The 15790-nt window shown below is 44.4% G+C and overlaps 1 protein-coding gene across 1 annotated transcript in view; it reads left to right on the top strand.

The window, feature by feature from the left end:
* Nucleotides 1-15790, top strand: part of ABCA13 (ATP binding cassette subfamily A member 13) — a 929477-nt gene that overhangs the window by 198005 nt on the left and 715682 nt on the right. The window contains exon 19 of the mRNA XM_029587089.1: nucleotides 14033-14197. Coding sequence (XP_029442949.1) covers nucleotides 14033-14197 — 165 coding nt within the window. The remainder of the gene's footprint in view (nucleotides 1-14032; nucleotides 14198-15790) is intronic.

The raw sequence follows: 15790 nt of genomic DNA, 5'->3' as shown, positions 1-15790 counted from the left end.
GCCCTAAGGCAGCTGCACAGCATGACGGGAGGCAGCCCACAAGCCGGACCGGGGACGCCGGAGAGGATGGCAAGCAGACGCCGCGGCAGCCAAACGTCCGTCAACCGCAGGAGGAGTCGCCAGAGAGTTAAGGAGGGCGGAGTGGAGACGTCGGGCAGCGACAGTCGTAACAATTAGCAAGCGGAACTTAGCCACACTGACTACTTATTACTTTATCTAACAATGCTACATTCATGCAATTCTCAAGCGCACAAAACTCCCACCTCTCTTTCACACTATCCACATACATGTGTGCGCACACAGACACACACACATCACCTCTACTTCCAAGTCAACAACCATATATGTTCTGCCATATACAGCCCCGAACAAAATAGGTCAAAATATATATTTAAAAAACCCACCCTGAACTGAAGGATCCTCCTTTCTGGGATGTATTGCATGTGTGAATCCAACCTCTCCACCCCACCATCCCTGTCAGAGTTCTCATGTCCTCCCTGACCTGTTTTATTTATTTATTTTTAACTTTTATATACCGATCTTCTTGTATAGGATACAAATCAAACCGGTTTGCAGTGGAACAATAACTTCGCATGAGAGCGTTACATAGAACCTTAAACATAGAATAACTTTGAATAAATAACATTAAATAGAAGGGGCATTGATTGCACCAAGGATGAACCAAATTAATAATTGAGGTACAAAGGACTTAATAAATGAGATACAAAAGGCATGGTGCTAGTCTGAAGAGTAAGTGACACAAATCTATAGGGATTAAAAGATGCCGAATTAACTTAATACAATATACAATGCTTGCTGGGTGCCATGAGACAAGCTACGGTGAATTGGTATGGCTACCAAGGCGGTTCTGGAAACGCTGATTTTTAAATAGCCACGTTTTGAGGTTTGTTTTTTTTAAGTTAATTGGGCAGGGGTCTTGTCGGAGGTCTGGTAGGAGAGCGTTCCATTGCGTGGGGCCTGCCATGGATAGGGCTCTATTCCTTAGGGATGATTTTGCTTATTTTGAATATTTGCTATGAATAGGACACCAAACCAAAACGTGATCTCATACACCTTCTTTTCCTTCAGAAAGTAGGTAAAAATAAAACTTTTATTTATAGAAAACTAAATGCTAAAGTAGATTTAAAATTGCAATCTCTTGTGTTAAAAGAATAAAATGGGGGTTGGGGGGAGGATTAGATGGTTTCTCTCAGATTTTATGCCCACTGCTCTCCAGGGGGATGAGAGGGAGCTGCTCTTCTTATCCTGCTCCCCTTCCCAGAGGAACAGCATAATAGGGTAGGGAAGTAAAAGGAAGAGGTGACATTAGAAAATAACCTGTTTTCAGCTTATATCTGTTATAAAGTACAAAGGTCATCTTAACCACCACTTGTGTATTTGCAGACCTTGGTAAGATCCCCTAGGATTTGGCACTCAGACACCAGGTATCTCTCATGGCCCTCTTTCAAATGTTGAGGTACTCTTAGGTCCAGGTTTCCCTCCTTTGGAGAATGGGGGAAGGGTGTTATTCCAGAAGCCAACCACGGATGAACAGCAGGGAGTTCACTGGTGCCTGAAAAGTAGAAAAGTGAAAGAAAATGATAGTTACCTAACTCATATTCTCAAGCTTATCCCAATCTGCATAATAAAAACCATGTTGTGCATATAGGACACATTAACTAAACATACAGTACATTCTAGCACACAAACCATGCACAACTGAAAAGTTAATATCATAACAGGGAGCTTGAACCACCAGGTTATCCTCTGTGTCCCAGCATTCAGCAGAGAGGTCCATCAGCAGAAAGAAAGGACATTACCTTTCATGGGCTTAGAGCTGTACTAATCCAGCTGCAGCCATTTTCAGGGTCAGACAGCCAGGTAATGAGAAAAATCACATGATGAGTGTCATGACAGGCCCGTGTGACCATAAGGATGGAGGAGTAATATAGAAACACAGAAATGATGGCAGAAAAAGACCAAATGGCCTATCCAGTCTGCACAGCAAGCTCCCATACTTATCTGTTTCACGACTACCAAGTTCAGGGCCCTTATTGGTAACTTGTGAATCGTTTTTCTGACGATTGAAAATACCGTATGGTATTTTCAAACTCGTCAGAAATCAGGGGCTCCCCAAAACCTATAGGAAAACCCCACAAAATTGTTTGTGGTGTTCTCTTATCGTTTTGGGGGAGGGAAAAATGGCACACAAAAACAACCCCTAAACCCACCCCGACCCTTTAAAACAAATCCTTTAGCATCCCCCACCCTCCCGCCCCCCCCCCCAAAACTTTTTTAAAGTACCTGGTGGTCCAGTAGGGGTCCCGGGAGCAATTTCCCGCTCTCAGGCCGTCGGCTGCCACTAATCAAAATGGCGCCGATGGCCCTTTGCCCTTACCATGTGACAGGGACTATCGGAGCCATTGGCCAGCCCATGTCACATGGTAGGAGCAATGGACGGCTGGCGCCATCTTTAAAAATGGCGCCAGCTGTCCATTGCTCCTACCATGTGATGGGGCCGGCCCATGGCACGGATACCCTGTCACATGCTAAGGGCAAAGGGCCATCGGTGCCATTTTGATTAGTGGCAGCCGACAGCCCGAGAGCGGGAGATCGCTCCCGGGACCCCCACTGGACCACTAGGTACTTTTAAAAAGTTTGGGGGGGGTCGGGAGGGTGGGGGAAGCTAAAGGATGTGTTTTAAAGGGTCGGGGTGGGTTTTTGTTTATCGGCTCGGGCGCAGCCGATAAAAAAAAAAAACAAAAACGATCGGACCGCACACAAAATATTTCCCGATAGTCCCCGAAATCGGAACCGATTCCGGTTCCGATTCACATCTCTATTGGTAACTGATTCGAATTTCCTGCCATCCCCTGCCATTGATGCAGAGAGTAATGTTGGAGTTGCATCAAAAGTGAAGCATAAGGCTTAATGGTTAAGGGGTAGAGTTTAAAAGCCCTGCGCGCATAAATCTTGCCGGATTTACACGTGCAGGGCACTCGCATGCCGGCGCGCCTATTTTGCATAGGCTGCCGGCGTGCGCAAAGCCCCGGGACGTGCGTAAGTCCCGGGGCTTCGTAAAAGGGGCGGGAGGGGGTGTGTCCGGGGGCATGTCGGCAGGCCGGGGAGGTGTCCGGGGGCGGGCCGGGAGGGTGGTCCCGAGTCCCCCGGCACTGCGACCTGTGCCGGGGGATGCTGAGTTGGCGCGTGCAAGTTATGCCTGCCTCAAGCAGGCGTAACTTGTACAACAAAGGTAGGGGGGGATTTAGGTAAGGCTGGGGGGTGGGTTAGATTGGGGAAGGGAGTGGAAGATGGGGGGACTCGGAGGGAACGGAGGCAGGCTGCGCGGCTTGGCGTGCGCAGGCTGCCGATTTTGCGCGGCTACGCGCATTTCTTATAAAATCTGGCGTACTTTTGTTTGTGCCGGTTGAGCGAACAAAAGTACGCGTGCGCGTACTTTTTTAAGATCTACCCCTCTGGATAGTAACCGCCGCATCAAGAAAGTTACCCTGATGCTTGTTTACCCAGACTGTACAGATCAATGCCTTGTTGGATGTTGTCTGAATGTAAATCCTCTTTTCCATATTTCCCCCTGCCATTGAAGCAGAGAGCAGCGCTGTATATGCATTCAAAGTGAAGTATCACATTTAATTGGTTTAGGATAGTAACCGCCACAATAAGCAAGTTACTCCCACACTTATTTGTTTACCCAGACTGTGTAGTTCAGTCCTTGTGGTTGTTGTCTGAATGCAAATCCTCTTTTCCATATTTCCCCTTGCCATTGAACTAGAGAGCAATGTTGGAGTTGCATTAACCTTGTGAAGACGTATTGAGAAAGGATAGTAATCACCGGGTAGTAGCCACCATTCCTGTCCATTTCATAACAGATGATCGAATAAAGGAGTTCAATAAAGGGCAGTTTATGCAAGAAGCCCTGCAGGCAGGGTTAGAAAATGTCCGGATTTTTTCTGGATTGTCCAGATTTATGCTTTTGCGTCCAGAAGAGAGGCAGAGCTGAAAAACCAGAAATTGACTGGATTTTCGTCCTCCATTTCCTGCTCTGCCAGCAGACTGCAGTGCATCTTACCCAATCCCTGTGAGCAGGTTGAGCCAACTGAGCAATCTCCCAAGGCACCAGCCAATATGGTGCTGGTTGCCTCCTTCCAAATCAGATGGCAAAAGAGGAAGCAGGTGCAGGGCAGCCTGATGGAGATCAACCCACAGGCAGCTAAAGATGACAGGAGGTCGCAGGGCTGCCTGGTGAGGCCCAACCTGCCAGATCAAGATGACAGGAGGCCACAGGGCCACCCAGCGGAGCCAAAAGGAATTAAAAGACCAACAAGTAGAACGTGGAAAAAATAGACTGGGACCAATTGATTGGAAAAATAAGATCAAACAACAAAGGTAAAAAGAAAATATATTTTGAGTTTTTAGAAATTGTGATATACTATCTTTGGGAATGTGAATTCTTATATATTTTATATTTTGCTCCTTCTTTAAAGTTCCACTCTTCAGTTTGATTTCTTAGGCTTTCTATTTTGGTTTTGTCTACATGTTTCTGTTTCTAATTTGTTGCCTTATTTCTGTATTAGGTAAGGGTTAGTCTGTTTTCTGTGTGTGACTGAGGAGTTGTTTCTCTGTAGAGATTTGTAGCATTCCAGGTTGTTCTGTTTGGCAATAGGTGGTATATTAGTATTTCAGGGTTGGTGTAATATTTCTATTGCTGCCTTTTCATAGATAAGATTGCTGATGGTTGACTCCTGAGAATTAATGATGTGATTGTATGGTATGGCAAGGTTCTAGATATATTTTTTTTGCAGGAGTTTGTGTTACTTCACAAAACATTTGTCAGTAGAAGGGTTTGTTTCACTGAGATTACACCAAAATTTAATTATATATATATATTTTTACATGTTGGGTTGTAATGTGAACTGTCCTAATTCTGCTCTGCATCTATTCTTATGATTCTTAAGATTATTGCTTTTTAATGTAGTTATGATGATCTCTGCCTTTCTGGAAAGAGGATTCATGAAAGAATACATGGATATTTGTTTTGTGATTGGATCAATGTTTCTATGTCTTTTGTTTACTTTTTACATGATATTCTACTTGTGTATTTATAAACTGTAATTAATATAAAATAAATTCATATATGTTAATAAAGAATTTTTACTCTTGGTAAGTGCTTGAAATAAGTGAGTTAAAAAATTTTAAGGTTCAGTCAGGATGCATAACAGCTGCTGCTGGTATGAGAGAGAGAGAGAGCCTGCAAGTTTGTGTGAAAGCCTGCATTTGCATATGAGAGAGAGAATGCCTGTGTGTGTGAGAAAGAGAGCCTGTGTGTGTATATGAGAGAGAGCTTGCGTGTATAAGAGAGAGAGGGATTTCAATTGTATGAGAAAAAGAGCAAGCTTACATATATGTGTTTGTGAAAAGCTGCATGTCTATGAAAGCGAGAGAGCCTCCATGTGTACGAAAGCTTGCATGTGTATGAAAGAAAGAGAGTGAGCCTGTGTGTGTGAAAGAGAGAAGGAATGTGTGTGAGGGAGAGAGAAGGGACTATGTATGAGCATGAGTGTGAGGGAGAGAGAAGGAATGTGTGTGTGAGCATATGTGTGAGGGAGAGAGGAGTGTGTATGAGTGAAAGCATGTGAGAGGTGTATGAAAGAATGAAAGTGTGGGTGTGAGCATATGTGTGTGTGAGGGAAAGAGGGGAATATATGTTTCTGAGCATATGTTTGAGGGAGAGAGAGAGGGAATGTGTGTGAGAGCATGTGATTGAGCGAGAGAGAGAGAGAGAAAGAGGGAATGTGTGTGTGTGTGTGAGCATGTGTGTGAGGGAGAGAAGAAATGGGGGGCAAGGAGGGGAATAATAGACTTATGTTGAAGCGGAAGGACACCATCGATAAAAATTGTATTCAGCCCATCCAAGTGTTCGGAATTTTCATAGTAGAAAGTTGGCAACCTCACCAGCAGGTAAAATATGACTTTCTTCTAACCTGGCCTTGATAATCTGGATGTGTTCACATTGGTGACAATCATCTTTTTTTTTTTTTTTAACTTTGTAGGGACAGAGTCTGTTGTAAGATTATTTTTTTGTCCCAGATTTAATCTAAAAAGCAAGGTCTCACCTGCCATACCTCTCATCTCTTAACCTTAGAGAAGTTTTGTAGATGCAGGAGCTGCAGGATGGACCACTCTTTGACTCACAATTTTGGAATGGTTCCGGCCCCTCGGTGTACTAACCACAGCACAGGCCCTTTGAATATTGTATTTAACATGAGGAGGAAAATGGAAAGTCATTGATTCATATGACTATCTTGCACAAAATAAATAACCTTATTAAAATCATCTCCAGCTAACATAACATTTAGATGACCTATAAAGACAACAACAAAGGCTCTCAAAGATGTATACTGACTGAGCTAACAGACAAAGTAATTTCAGATCAAGGAGATGAAATGAGCAAATTTGACTGCTCCGTGGCTGCAAGGCAACAGAATTTGCAGCATGTGAAACAGAGACCCAAGAATAGGATTAAAAATTGTATGACCAAAAGCAAATCAGAAATGATAGATGAGCCTAGTGAACTATAACATGTTAAACATTTTTAAAACTTTAAATGTAGACCTAACGTATCAAGATAAGAGTGAGGAAATGAAGCATACAAATAAACAATTTTTCCAGAAATGTATTCCTTTTCTACGTTTGCCCTTTGCAATACATTTTCCCAAATAATCATCCAAAATAAAAAAATGCACAGACATACCATATGGGGTCTTAATACTGGTAAACATATCCTCCTAATATCTAATAATTTATTTAAAAAAAGAAAAGTTAGGGGTACTAATTTAACATAAGAAGTGCCTTGCTGGTTCAGATCACTAATCCAGCAAGCCCAGTCATTTTTCTCTGACAATGACCAATCCAGGTCTCTTGGAAGTACCCAGCGGATACTAATGGGGATTTGCATTCTCTGGTCACTCCCAGAAGTAAGAGGTAGGGATCCCCAAGTCTACCTGGTTAAAATTGTTGGACCTATCCTCCCGAATCTTGCCAAAACCTTTTTTTTTTTAACTCAGCTATACCATTAGCTTTGATCACGTTCTCCAACAACACATTCTACAGCTTAATTGTGAGTTGACTGAAAAAAATACTTTTAAAATTTGTCTTAAATCTGCTTCTAGTTAGCTCCCTATTCGAAAGGGTAATTAACTGTTCTTTATTAAGTTGTTTTATCATATCCCCATTAGCTGTTTCTTTTCCAAGCTGATGAGCCATTACTTATCTGGAGCAGGTCATCATCACTTAGCCAACTAAGTAGTGATGACCCGTGCCAGATAGTTAGATAAGTACTGACTTATCTGGCAGCTGCTTCCCACTGCCAGATAGACAGATAAATTGGTATTGATCCGGCCAAGCAGCAGTGGCTGCTGCCATTTACACAATAACTATTGGGGATGGTCCCACCTCCCTTCCTGAGTTAAAATGAGCTTTTGGTCTGTGCCGAATGTACATTTTAAAGGTTTTGCATACTTTTTTAACTCCAGATACATTAGCATACCATTAGCTTACTGCATTGGGAGTTAAAAATAAAAAAATCTGGCCCTTAAAAATGTATGCTAAAAACCGGTGCTCATTTTCTTAGCACCCAGATTATTGCATTGACTCAGGTTGCACTTGAGACAATGGAGGGTGAAGTGACTTACCCAAGGACACAAGGAGAGGCAGCAGGATTTGAATCTGGGTTCCCCTGATTTGCAGCCCTCTGCTCCAACCACTAGGCTATTCTTCCACTCCAGCTTGTAACAAATCTAAAACCCTCTTTGCTGTACCATTGTCTCATCTATACATTGAGATTCTGGAGCTTAGCCTACACATGGAACAGGGAGCATTTCTGAGAATGTTACCCTGGAGGTTATGGAATTCAACTTTCTACCTAAAAATCTAAGGGGTAGATTTTCAAATAGCGCGATTTGGCGTACTTTTGTTGGCGCATCAGGCGCAAACAAAAGTATGCTGGATTTTAGTAGATACGCGCGTAGCCGCTAAAATCCGGGATCGGCGCGCGCAAGGCTATCGATTCCGTATAGCCGGCGCGCGCCGAGCCGCGCAGCCTACCTCCATTCCCTCCGAGGCCGCTCCGAAATCGGAGCGGCCTCGGAGGGAACTTTCTTTTGCCCTCCCCTCACCTTCCCCTCCCTTCCCCTACCTAACCCACCCGCCCGGCCCTGTCTAAACCCCCCCTTACCTTTGTCGGGGGATTTACGCCTCCCTCTGGGAGGCGTAAATCCCCGCGCGCCAGCGGGCCGCTAGCGCGCCGGGACGCGACCTGGGGGCGGGTCCGGAGAGTGCGGCCACGCCCCGGTCTGCCCCGGGCCGTAACCACGCCCCAGGGTCCGCCCCCGAAACGCTCCCGACATGCCCCGAAAACGCCGCGCGGATCAGGCCCGCCCCCCGACATGCCCCCTCTGAAAACCCCGGGACTTACGCGAGTCCCGGGGTCTGTGCTCGCCGGTGCGCCTATTGAACATAGGCGCACCGGCGCGCAGGGCCCTGCTCGCCTAAATCCGCCCGGATTTAGGCGAGCAGGGCTCTGAAAATCCGCCCCTAAATGTGGCTTCTGGAACCTCCCTCCTGCACCTTCCTATGTCATTGGTGCCCACATACACCACAACAGCCAGCTTCTCTCAGCTAAAATATTATCTAGATGACATATGCCATTAAATAAGATGTCTCCTGAAAAATGATATTCAAAGCGCATAGGAGAAAAAGCTGCTGTAGTTGTTCTATTCATACCCTTCACTTTGCCCACAGACATTTAATCAGCTGAAATGCAATATATGCCTTTTGTTCATCTCTTTTAGTCTCTAGAGAGAAATACATTTCTCTTGTTCCAGGCTGGTGTAGGTCTGGGTTGGAGCACTGCTGTACAGCTCCCATGAATTCTTATAGGCGTGAATGTGACACTTTTAAAACTTGTATACTCTTGAGGGAAAATACATAAACTAGGTATAACAAAAACCTCTCTTTACTCTGCCAGATAGCACTGCTTGAAAATTAACAATCTTTTCCTATTTTTCAATACTACCAAAGTTTCCCCATGCAAAAGTCACTTTTGAAAGGCCAGTGCCATTCTTCCTTCTGGGGATCATAGTATTCATTCATCTTTCAAAAACTGTTTGTTTTTTTTAGCATACCCTAGTTGTCACAATATTATTGGTATAATGACCCATTGGGGTTCATTACGAATATTGCACTGGGTAACTTCTTTAGTTGGGGAAGGTATATAGGTTAGTAATTAGGGGAGGTTCCAGTAAGTACAGCCCCTCCCTTTGAGGGAGCTGGGATGGCTTCCCCCCACTAGAGGAAGTAATAAAAGCAGTTCTCTACTGAGAATCTGAAGGCAGTGCTTCGGGTTTGGGAGTTAGGTGGCAGCAGTACTGGCGTGATTTTCTGAGTTGGTTTTTGGGCCTACTTACATGATCCAGGCAAGCCCTGCCTGAGGATCCTGAGTAAGGTTGGGAGGTTGCACTTACTGGCTGGCTGGGCTTGCTTCCGGGTTGTGTTTTTCAGGTTTTTGAATATTTTTTTGTGGTAGGAAAGCCTCGAGAGGGCACGGGGAGCCCTGTCCCTGGGTGCCCCAGGATAAGAAGTTCTGTCCCTCTGCAATCTTTTCCAGAATCAGAGGATTGGTGGTGACCTGATTCAAGGGACCTCCCAGTGTTTTGGATTCAGTTTTGGGGCAAGGATTTTATTAAAAGAGTCAGGAGGAAGAGGTTTGCTGCCCCTTCCTGAGTGAAGAGGAACATCGAGAGCCTGCATGTCCCTAAGAGCATCCCTTCTACCTTGGGATTCAAGAGAGCTGAGAGAAACACTAGGAAGGAGAATCATGAGTAATGCAAACAATACATCCTTTGAGGACAGCCTCTCAGAGTCTTCACACCCTGGGGAGAGAGGAATTTGGACTCTCTGTGCGTAGACTTTTTTTTTTTTAGTTCATTTTTACCAGCCCTGGATGGGTTTGTCCTGCCCAGACTAGGATCCCCTGCACACTGGGCAACTTCACTGATCCGAGCACAGGAAAGCGATGGTTCCACCTGCCCTGGCAGGTGAGACCCATGCACAGATAGAAGGAAAGACTGTAATTGGAGATCCACTATGGTGCTGAGGACTGTGCTAACTGTGCCATCACTTCATCTGATTTTACCATCAGTAAAGTATTTTATTTTGCACACTAACCCAAAGTCTCCGCTGTTCTACTGGCACTATCAGCACTCACAACAGGTAAGAGGTTTACCTCTCCTCTGGAAAGGAGTTATAACTACACCCCTGTCGCTCTGGGGCCAGGAAGAGAAATTCGTCCCTCCCCCCACCACCAACAAAGGATTCAGGTCCTGGGGGAAAGAGACTGTGTAAAATCTAATCGGAGTGACCCACCCCCAGAAAGAAATAATCCATTCTTTTATGGCCCTGGCGGGATGTAGCCTGCACCCAGAGATGGGGTTACATTAATATGCACAATGTCTCATATTCTAAATCTAAGCTTACTTAATTTTACATCGTTAGTCCCACTTTCTTCCTCATAGTCATTCAGTGGCACCTCACATGCTCACAATTGCATGAGACTTCCTCCCGTTTCAGATGTTGATAAGGTCAGGAAAACCAATAATGTACATTGGGAAAGAGATGAGAGTTCTACATATTGCAATCTAGTTGATAATGCATTAATTGATTCTGTACAAGGGCCAGTTTTAAAACCCATGTAAAGGAAGTTTATTAATTCTTGGGATACGAAGGACCCCTGAGGTGCATTTTGTGAACATAGAATATAATTATTTTTATTTGTCAAAAGTCAGCAAATAGCCTTCTGTTAGAAAATGTTCCAAGCCGTGGTTGTATTGAGCCCAGTTCTGTTTAATTGAGATAGAAATGTGATTTCTGTCCATCTTGGGGTTTACTTTATTTATAATTTAAACATGATTCCTACATTTATTTATTTATATTTTAATGTTCATTTTCTTGGCTTGTGAGCAAAGGTGAAAAATCTCTATGCTGCATGTTTTCTGCATCCTTGCTCTTTTCTGAAAATGTTCTGAGTTAAAATTACTTCTCTGATTGTTATGGAAATCCTTCTAAATACTCCTGCCTCCCATCTTTATTAGAAAAAGGATAATGCAAAATTGATTTGGTCTTTTTGTACCCATAAAAGTCACTTATTACATCCATGACATTGTCATAAAATGTGCAACACTTCCAATGTTGAAGGCATTTCCATTGTAAACAGGACTTTGTTTCTTGCTTAAAAAATCAGCTTTAACTTTTTTTTTGTTACCTGTATTTAATTAGTTCAATTGAAATTTCAGTAAGTTTAGAAAACATTATTATTCTATTTATGGCCTACTTCTGGGTTGAAAGACTTGATATGCAGTTATATGACAGTGTCTGACAAATCATAATGCCTGAATTATTAAATCATTTGATAAAAACTCAGGTTAGTACTCATTAAATTTTTGAGCAAAACTGAATTCATGCCAATTTTAAATCCATTCACTTGTGGTCAAAAAAAACATTTATTTTGTAGTATAATATTAATTTGAAAATATTTTGCAAAATGATGAATGGAAACAGCCCTGGATTATATAGCATAAACTTGAAATAAAGTAAATATTTCTAATATTTTTGCGTTATGGACTCAACCACACAAACTCAACAGGGTCTTCTGTTGTGTCCATTTTTAACTTTGTGTCAAATCATTTTAGCACTGCCGTTCATGAATAGGGTATGAAGAATTCGAAAAAATCATTCTGTTGGGTATGGGCGAGACACAGAAGTTCAAGAAGGGAAAGTTTTGTACGTAGGCAGATACTTACTTGCATCGGCAGTGTAAAGTCATATTATAGAGCTCAGAGCTGCGAGTTGGGTGATCCCATTTTGATTTCATCCTCAGCTCACTGTATGACTTGGGGGGGGTGTCTGTCTACTAAATAATGTTAAAAGCACACAATGATGATCCTTTCTAAAATGTTATTGCCACATGTTTTACATGCTGTTTCCTAACAGGTCAACGTGGAAAGCCTTTGGGGCAGATTTTCAAAGGGTTACGTGCGTAAGATACGAGCGTAACCCCCGAAAAGCTGCCCCTTCCACCCACTGCTCCCGCCGAGCCTATCTTGCATAGGCTCGGCGGTGCGCGCAAGCCCCCGGGATGCGCGTAAGTCCCGGGGCTTTCCTGAGCGGGGCGTGTCGCGGCCGGCGCGTCATCGGGGGGGGGGGGGGGGCATTCTGGGGCGGGGCCGTGGGCGTGGTTCCAGTCCAGGGGCATTCCGAGGGCATGGCTGCGGCCTCCGGACCAGCCCCCGGACTGGAACATGGCGCGCCGGCAGCTGGCCGGTGCGTGCAAGTTATGCCAGCCTCGGGCAGGTGTAACTTGTAAAATAAAGGTAGGGGGGGAATTAGTTAGGGCTGGGGGGGTGGGTTAGATAGGGGAAGGGAGGGGAAGGTGGGGGGGGGGGCCGGAAGGAACGGAGGGATGGCTGTGTGGCTCGGCGCGCGCAGGCTGCCGATTTTGCGCAGCCTTGCACACGCCGACCCTGTATTTTATAACATGTTATAAAATGTTATAAAATCGGGAGTAGATTTGTTCGCGCCAGGTTGCGCGAACAAATCTACTCCCGCTTGCACCTTTTAAAATCTACCCCTTTGTGCGCATAGCTTTCAAGCTTTGCCTGAAATTTTACCTCTGCCGACCCACATACATTTTGTGCACGCAAAAATTATGGTTGCGTTCTGGGAGTGGGTCTAAACTTTAGCTGGTGACCCCACATATTGAGTGCTCTCTGGCTAAATTTATGTGCACAATTCTGGTCAGAGAAATTGCCTGCCTAACTATTTCTGGCTAAAGTTATGCGTATAACTTTATCCAAATATATTCAGCGGCAGACTTGTGTTGCGGTAAGTCCTGCCCAAAATCGGGGAAAGATTATGCGCATTATTTTCCCTGGATGTCAGGGAGAGGACCAATCCCTGTTCAGAATTCAGTTCTGATCGGAATTCAGAATGGGGATTGATCCCTTCACAGTTGTCAGTGCAGGGGCCGTCATTGCCTGAATGCAGTGTATAAATGAATAATAAACGTCGGTAACTGTCGGAGCTGCCGCTACTTATTATGATACAGAGCAGGATGAGATAAGAGCCTCTCTTCCTCCCTATCTGTATTGGGGAGGCTTTTGGGGGCTCAGGGGGGTGGGAGGGGCAATACATTTTTTGAAAATTTGGAAAGGGGTGGGGGAGGAATTTCTGTGGCTCGGCCTGGCTAAAATTTAAATATGTTGTGGTGGAACAGGGGGCTCGCTAAGCCTTAGCTACATTTTTTTTTACCCTGGCCAGCAGCAGGGAGGGGGATTGGGATGCTGTTGGCTCCTTTTTTTGTTTAAAGAATATTCAGTAAGTTACAAAAAATTGCTTTATCTGAGTAAATTTTGCCAAGTATATTCAGCCTGTAGTTTTGGGCTGAATATCTAGCACAAGTTAGTTGGGTTAACTTAACTGGCTAACTTTCCCGCTCGCTGGCTTTTTTGAATATTGGCCAGTTAGTGAATAGCTCAGTAAAGAGCTGCTACTCCAACTACACCTCTAACAGTGGCATTAACACAGATTTTTGCGACAACATTATTCTAAGCTGATAATCTAAATGTAATTTTGCATCTTTAATCAGCTCATTGAAATGTTAATGCTAAAAATCATGTTAATAGAAAAAAAAAGCATTACTAATAATTCTGATTTAACGCTTGTTAAGTGGTAGCGCGGGCATTGAACACACAGTCACGCTTGCGTTTATGTGAAAGCGGTTTAGTCAATAGGCCCTCGTGAAGGGTATTTTCTAGCCTGGCCTTCTCTAAAGGAGAAGATGATTGATGTCCCTTATTTATGGCATCTCTTCTAAGCTATCCTGATGAAAGAAAAGTCTGTTACTAGTTTGTTTTATATTCATGGGCTTTTTCTCTCTCTCTCTCTTTTTTTTTTTTTAAAGGTTAAGATCCCTTCTAAAGCACATCATTTTCTGAACACTCTGTTGGATGTGATTTCAAGCATTAGAACGCTGCTCAATAAAGCTCAACATATCAGAGACAACCTTCCTGACAGCCTCCAAACATTCAAGGGCCTCCCTCTGCCCGGCAGCTCTGAGTTCCAAAAGGTATTGTAAATAGTCTCTACAGAATATCATGACAAGGCCCAGTGCCTCCTGCACAAAAGAAAGCAAACTATAAATAATGATGTCATTATCCTCTTTCATCTTTCCACTGTTCTACACAGACAGGTGAATTTTCAAAGGAGTTACACGCATAAATGTAACATACTACTGTAGCAATTTTCAAAAACCATTTACTCGAGAAAAACCCAGTTTTACGCATATGAATGCCTTTTAAAATCAGGCCCTGTGAAAATACTGCAGGAATGCAGTATCTACCATATGAGGTAAATTTTTAGGCCTGTGCGCGGGCACCAATGTGCATGTGTTGGCCAGCATGAGCACATGGACGCGGGGATTTTATAACATAAGCTCGTATACGCTTGCATGTTATAAAATGGGCTATATGCGCATTCGAGATGAGCTTCGTTTTTTTTTTACCATGTCTTTTTTTGAGTCGGATGCTTCGGGGTAAAGTTCGTTTTTCCTCGGTTCGGAAAACAAACAAAAATTTAAGCGGGGAAAAACGAAACGGGCCCAAAAAACCATGCGGGAAAACGAAGTTAAAAAAACCCCACCCCAAGCATTAAAATCTATCATAATACATAAAATACAACCTCCCCCCCCACCATCCCGATCTCTCCCCAAGACTTACTAACATCCCTGGTTGTCCAGCGGGGTCCCATGAGCGATTTATCCCTCCGTGCTGTCGGGCTGTCTGGCCTGCCTCGCTTCAAAATGGCGCCGATAGCCTTTGACCTACTATATCACAAGGGCTACTGGTGCCATTGGTCAGCCCCTGTCGCATGGTAGGAGCAATGGCTGGCCATCTTGTGGGGATGGGGGACAGGAGGGTCCCCCAAGACTTGCCAAAAGTCCCTGGTGGTCCAGTGGGCGTCCGGGAGCGATCTCCTGCACTCTGCTGCCAGTAATCAAAATGGCGCCGATAGCCTTTGCCCTTACTATGTCACAGGGGCTACCGGTGCCATTGGTCAGCCCCTGTCACATGGTAGGAGCACAAGATGGTGCTGGCCATCCATTGCTCCTACCATGTGACAGGGGCTGACCAATGGCACCGGTAGCCCCTGTGACATAGTAGGTCAAAGGCTATCGGCGCCATTTTGATGCGAGGCAGGCCAGACAGCCCAACGGCACGGAGGGAGAAATTGCTCGCGGGACCCCGCTGGACCACCAGGGATGTTAGTAAGTCTTGGGGAGGGATCGGTATGGTGGGGGGGGGGGGGGGTTGTATTATAGTAAATTTTAATGCTTGGGGTGGTTTTTTATTTAAAAAAATAAAATGTGCCCCTCCCCCCGTACAAATCGAAGTTCGGGGAAAATCCGTTTCAGGTTTCGGGGCCCTTGACACATGACGAATTAGGCAATTTAGAAACAATTGCCTAATTCATGTTAAACAAATGCACATCTCTAATGCGCATACATGTGCTCACGATTTTATATTGATTTGCGCAAATGCCGCCTCGAGCGTGTAAGTGGGGGTAATTTTTGTAGCTACGTGTGCCAACGCAATAGCCCTTTTTCCCAGTTCACCCCAGTAAAGGAGAGGACTTCCTAAACCCCCTAGCTAATTCGCCTCCC

Source organism: Rhinatrema bivittatum, chromosome 2, assembly GCF_901001135.1.
Source record: "Rhinatrema bivittatum chromosome 2, aRhiBiv1.1, whole genome shotgun sequence".
In the NCBI taxonomy this organism is placed as follows: domain Eukaryota; kingdom Metazoa; phylum Chordata; class Amphibia; order Gymnophiona; family Rhinatrematidae; genus Rhinatrema; species Rhinatrema bivittatum.
Note: the sequence above shows the minus strand (reverse complement) of the source record. Positions and strands in the feature narration are given on the sequence as shown.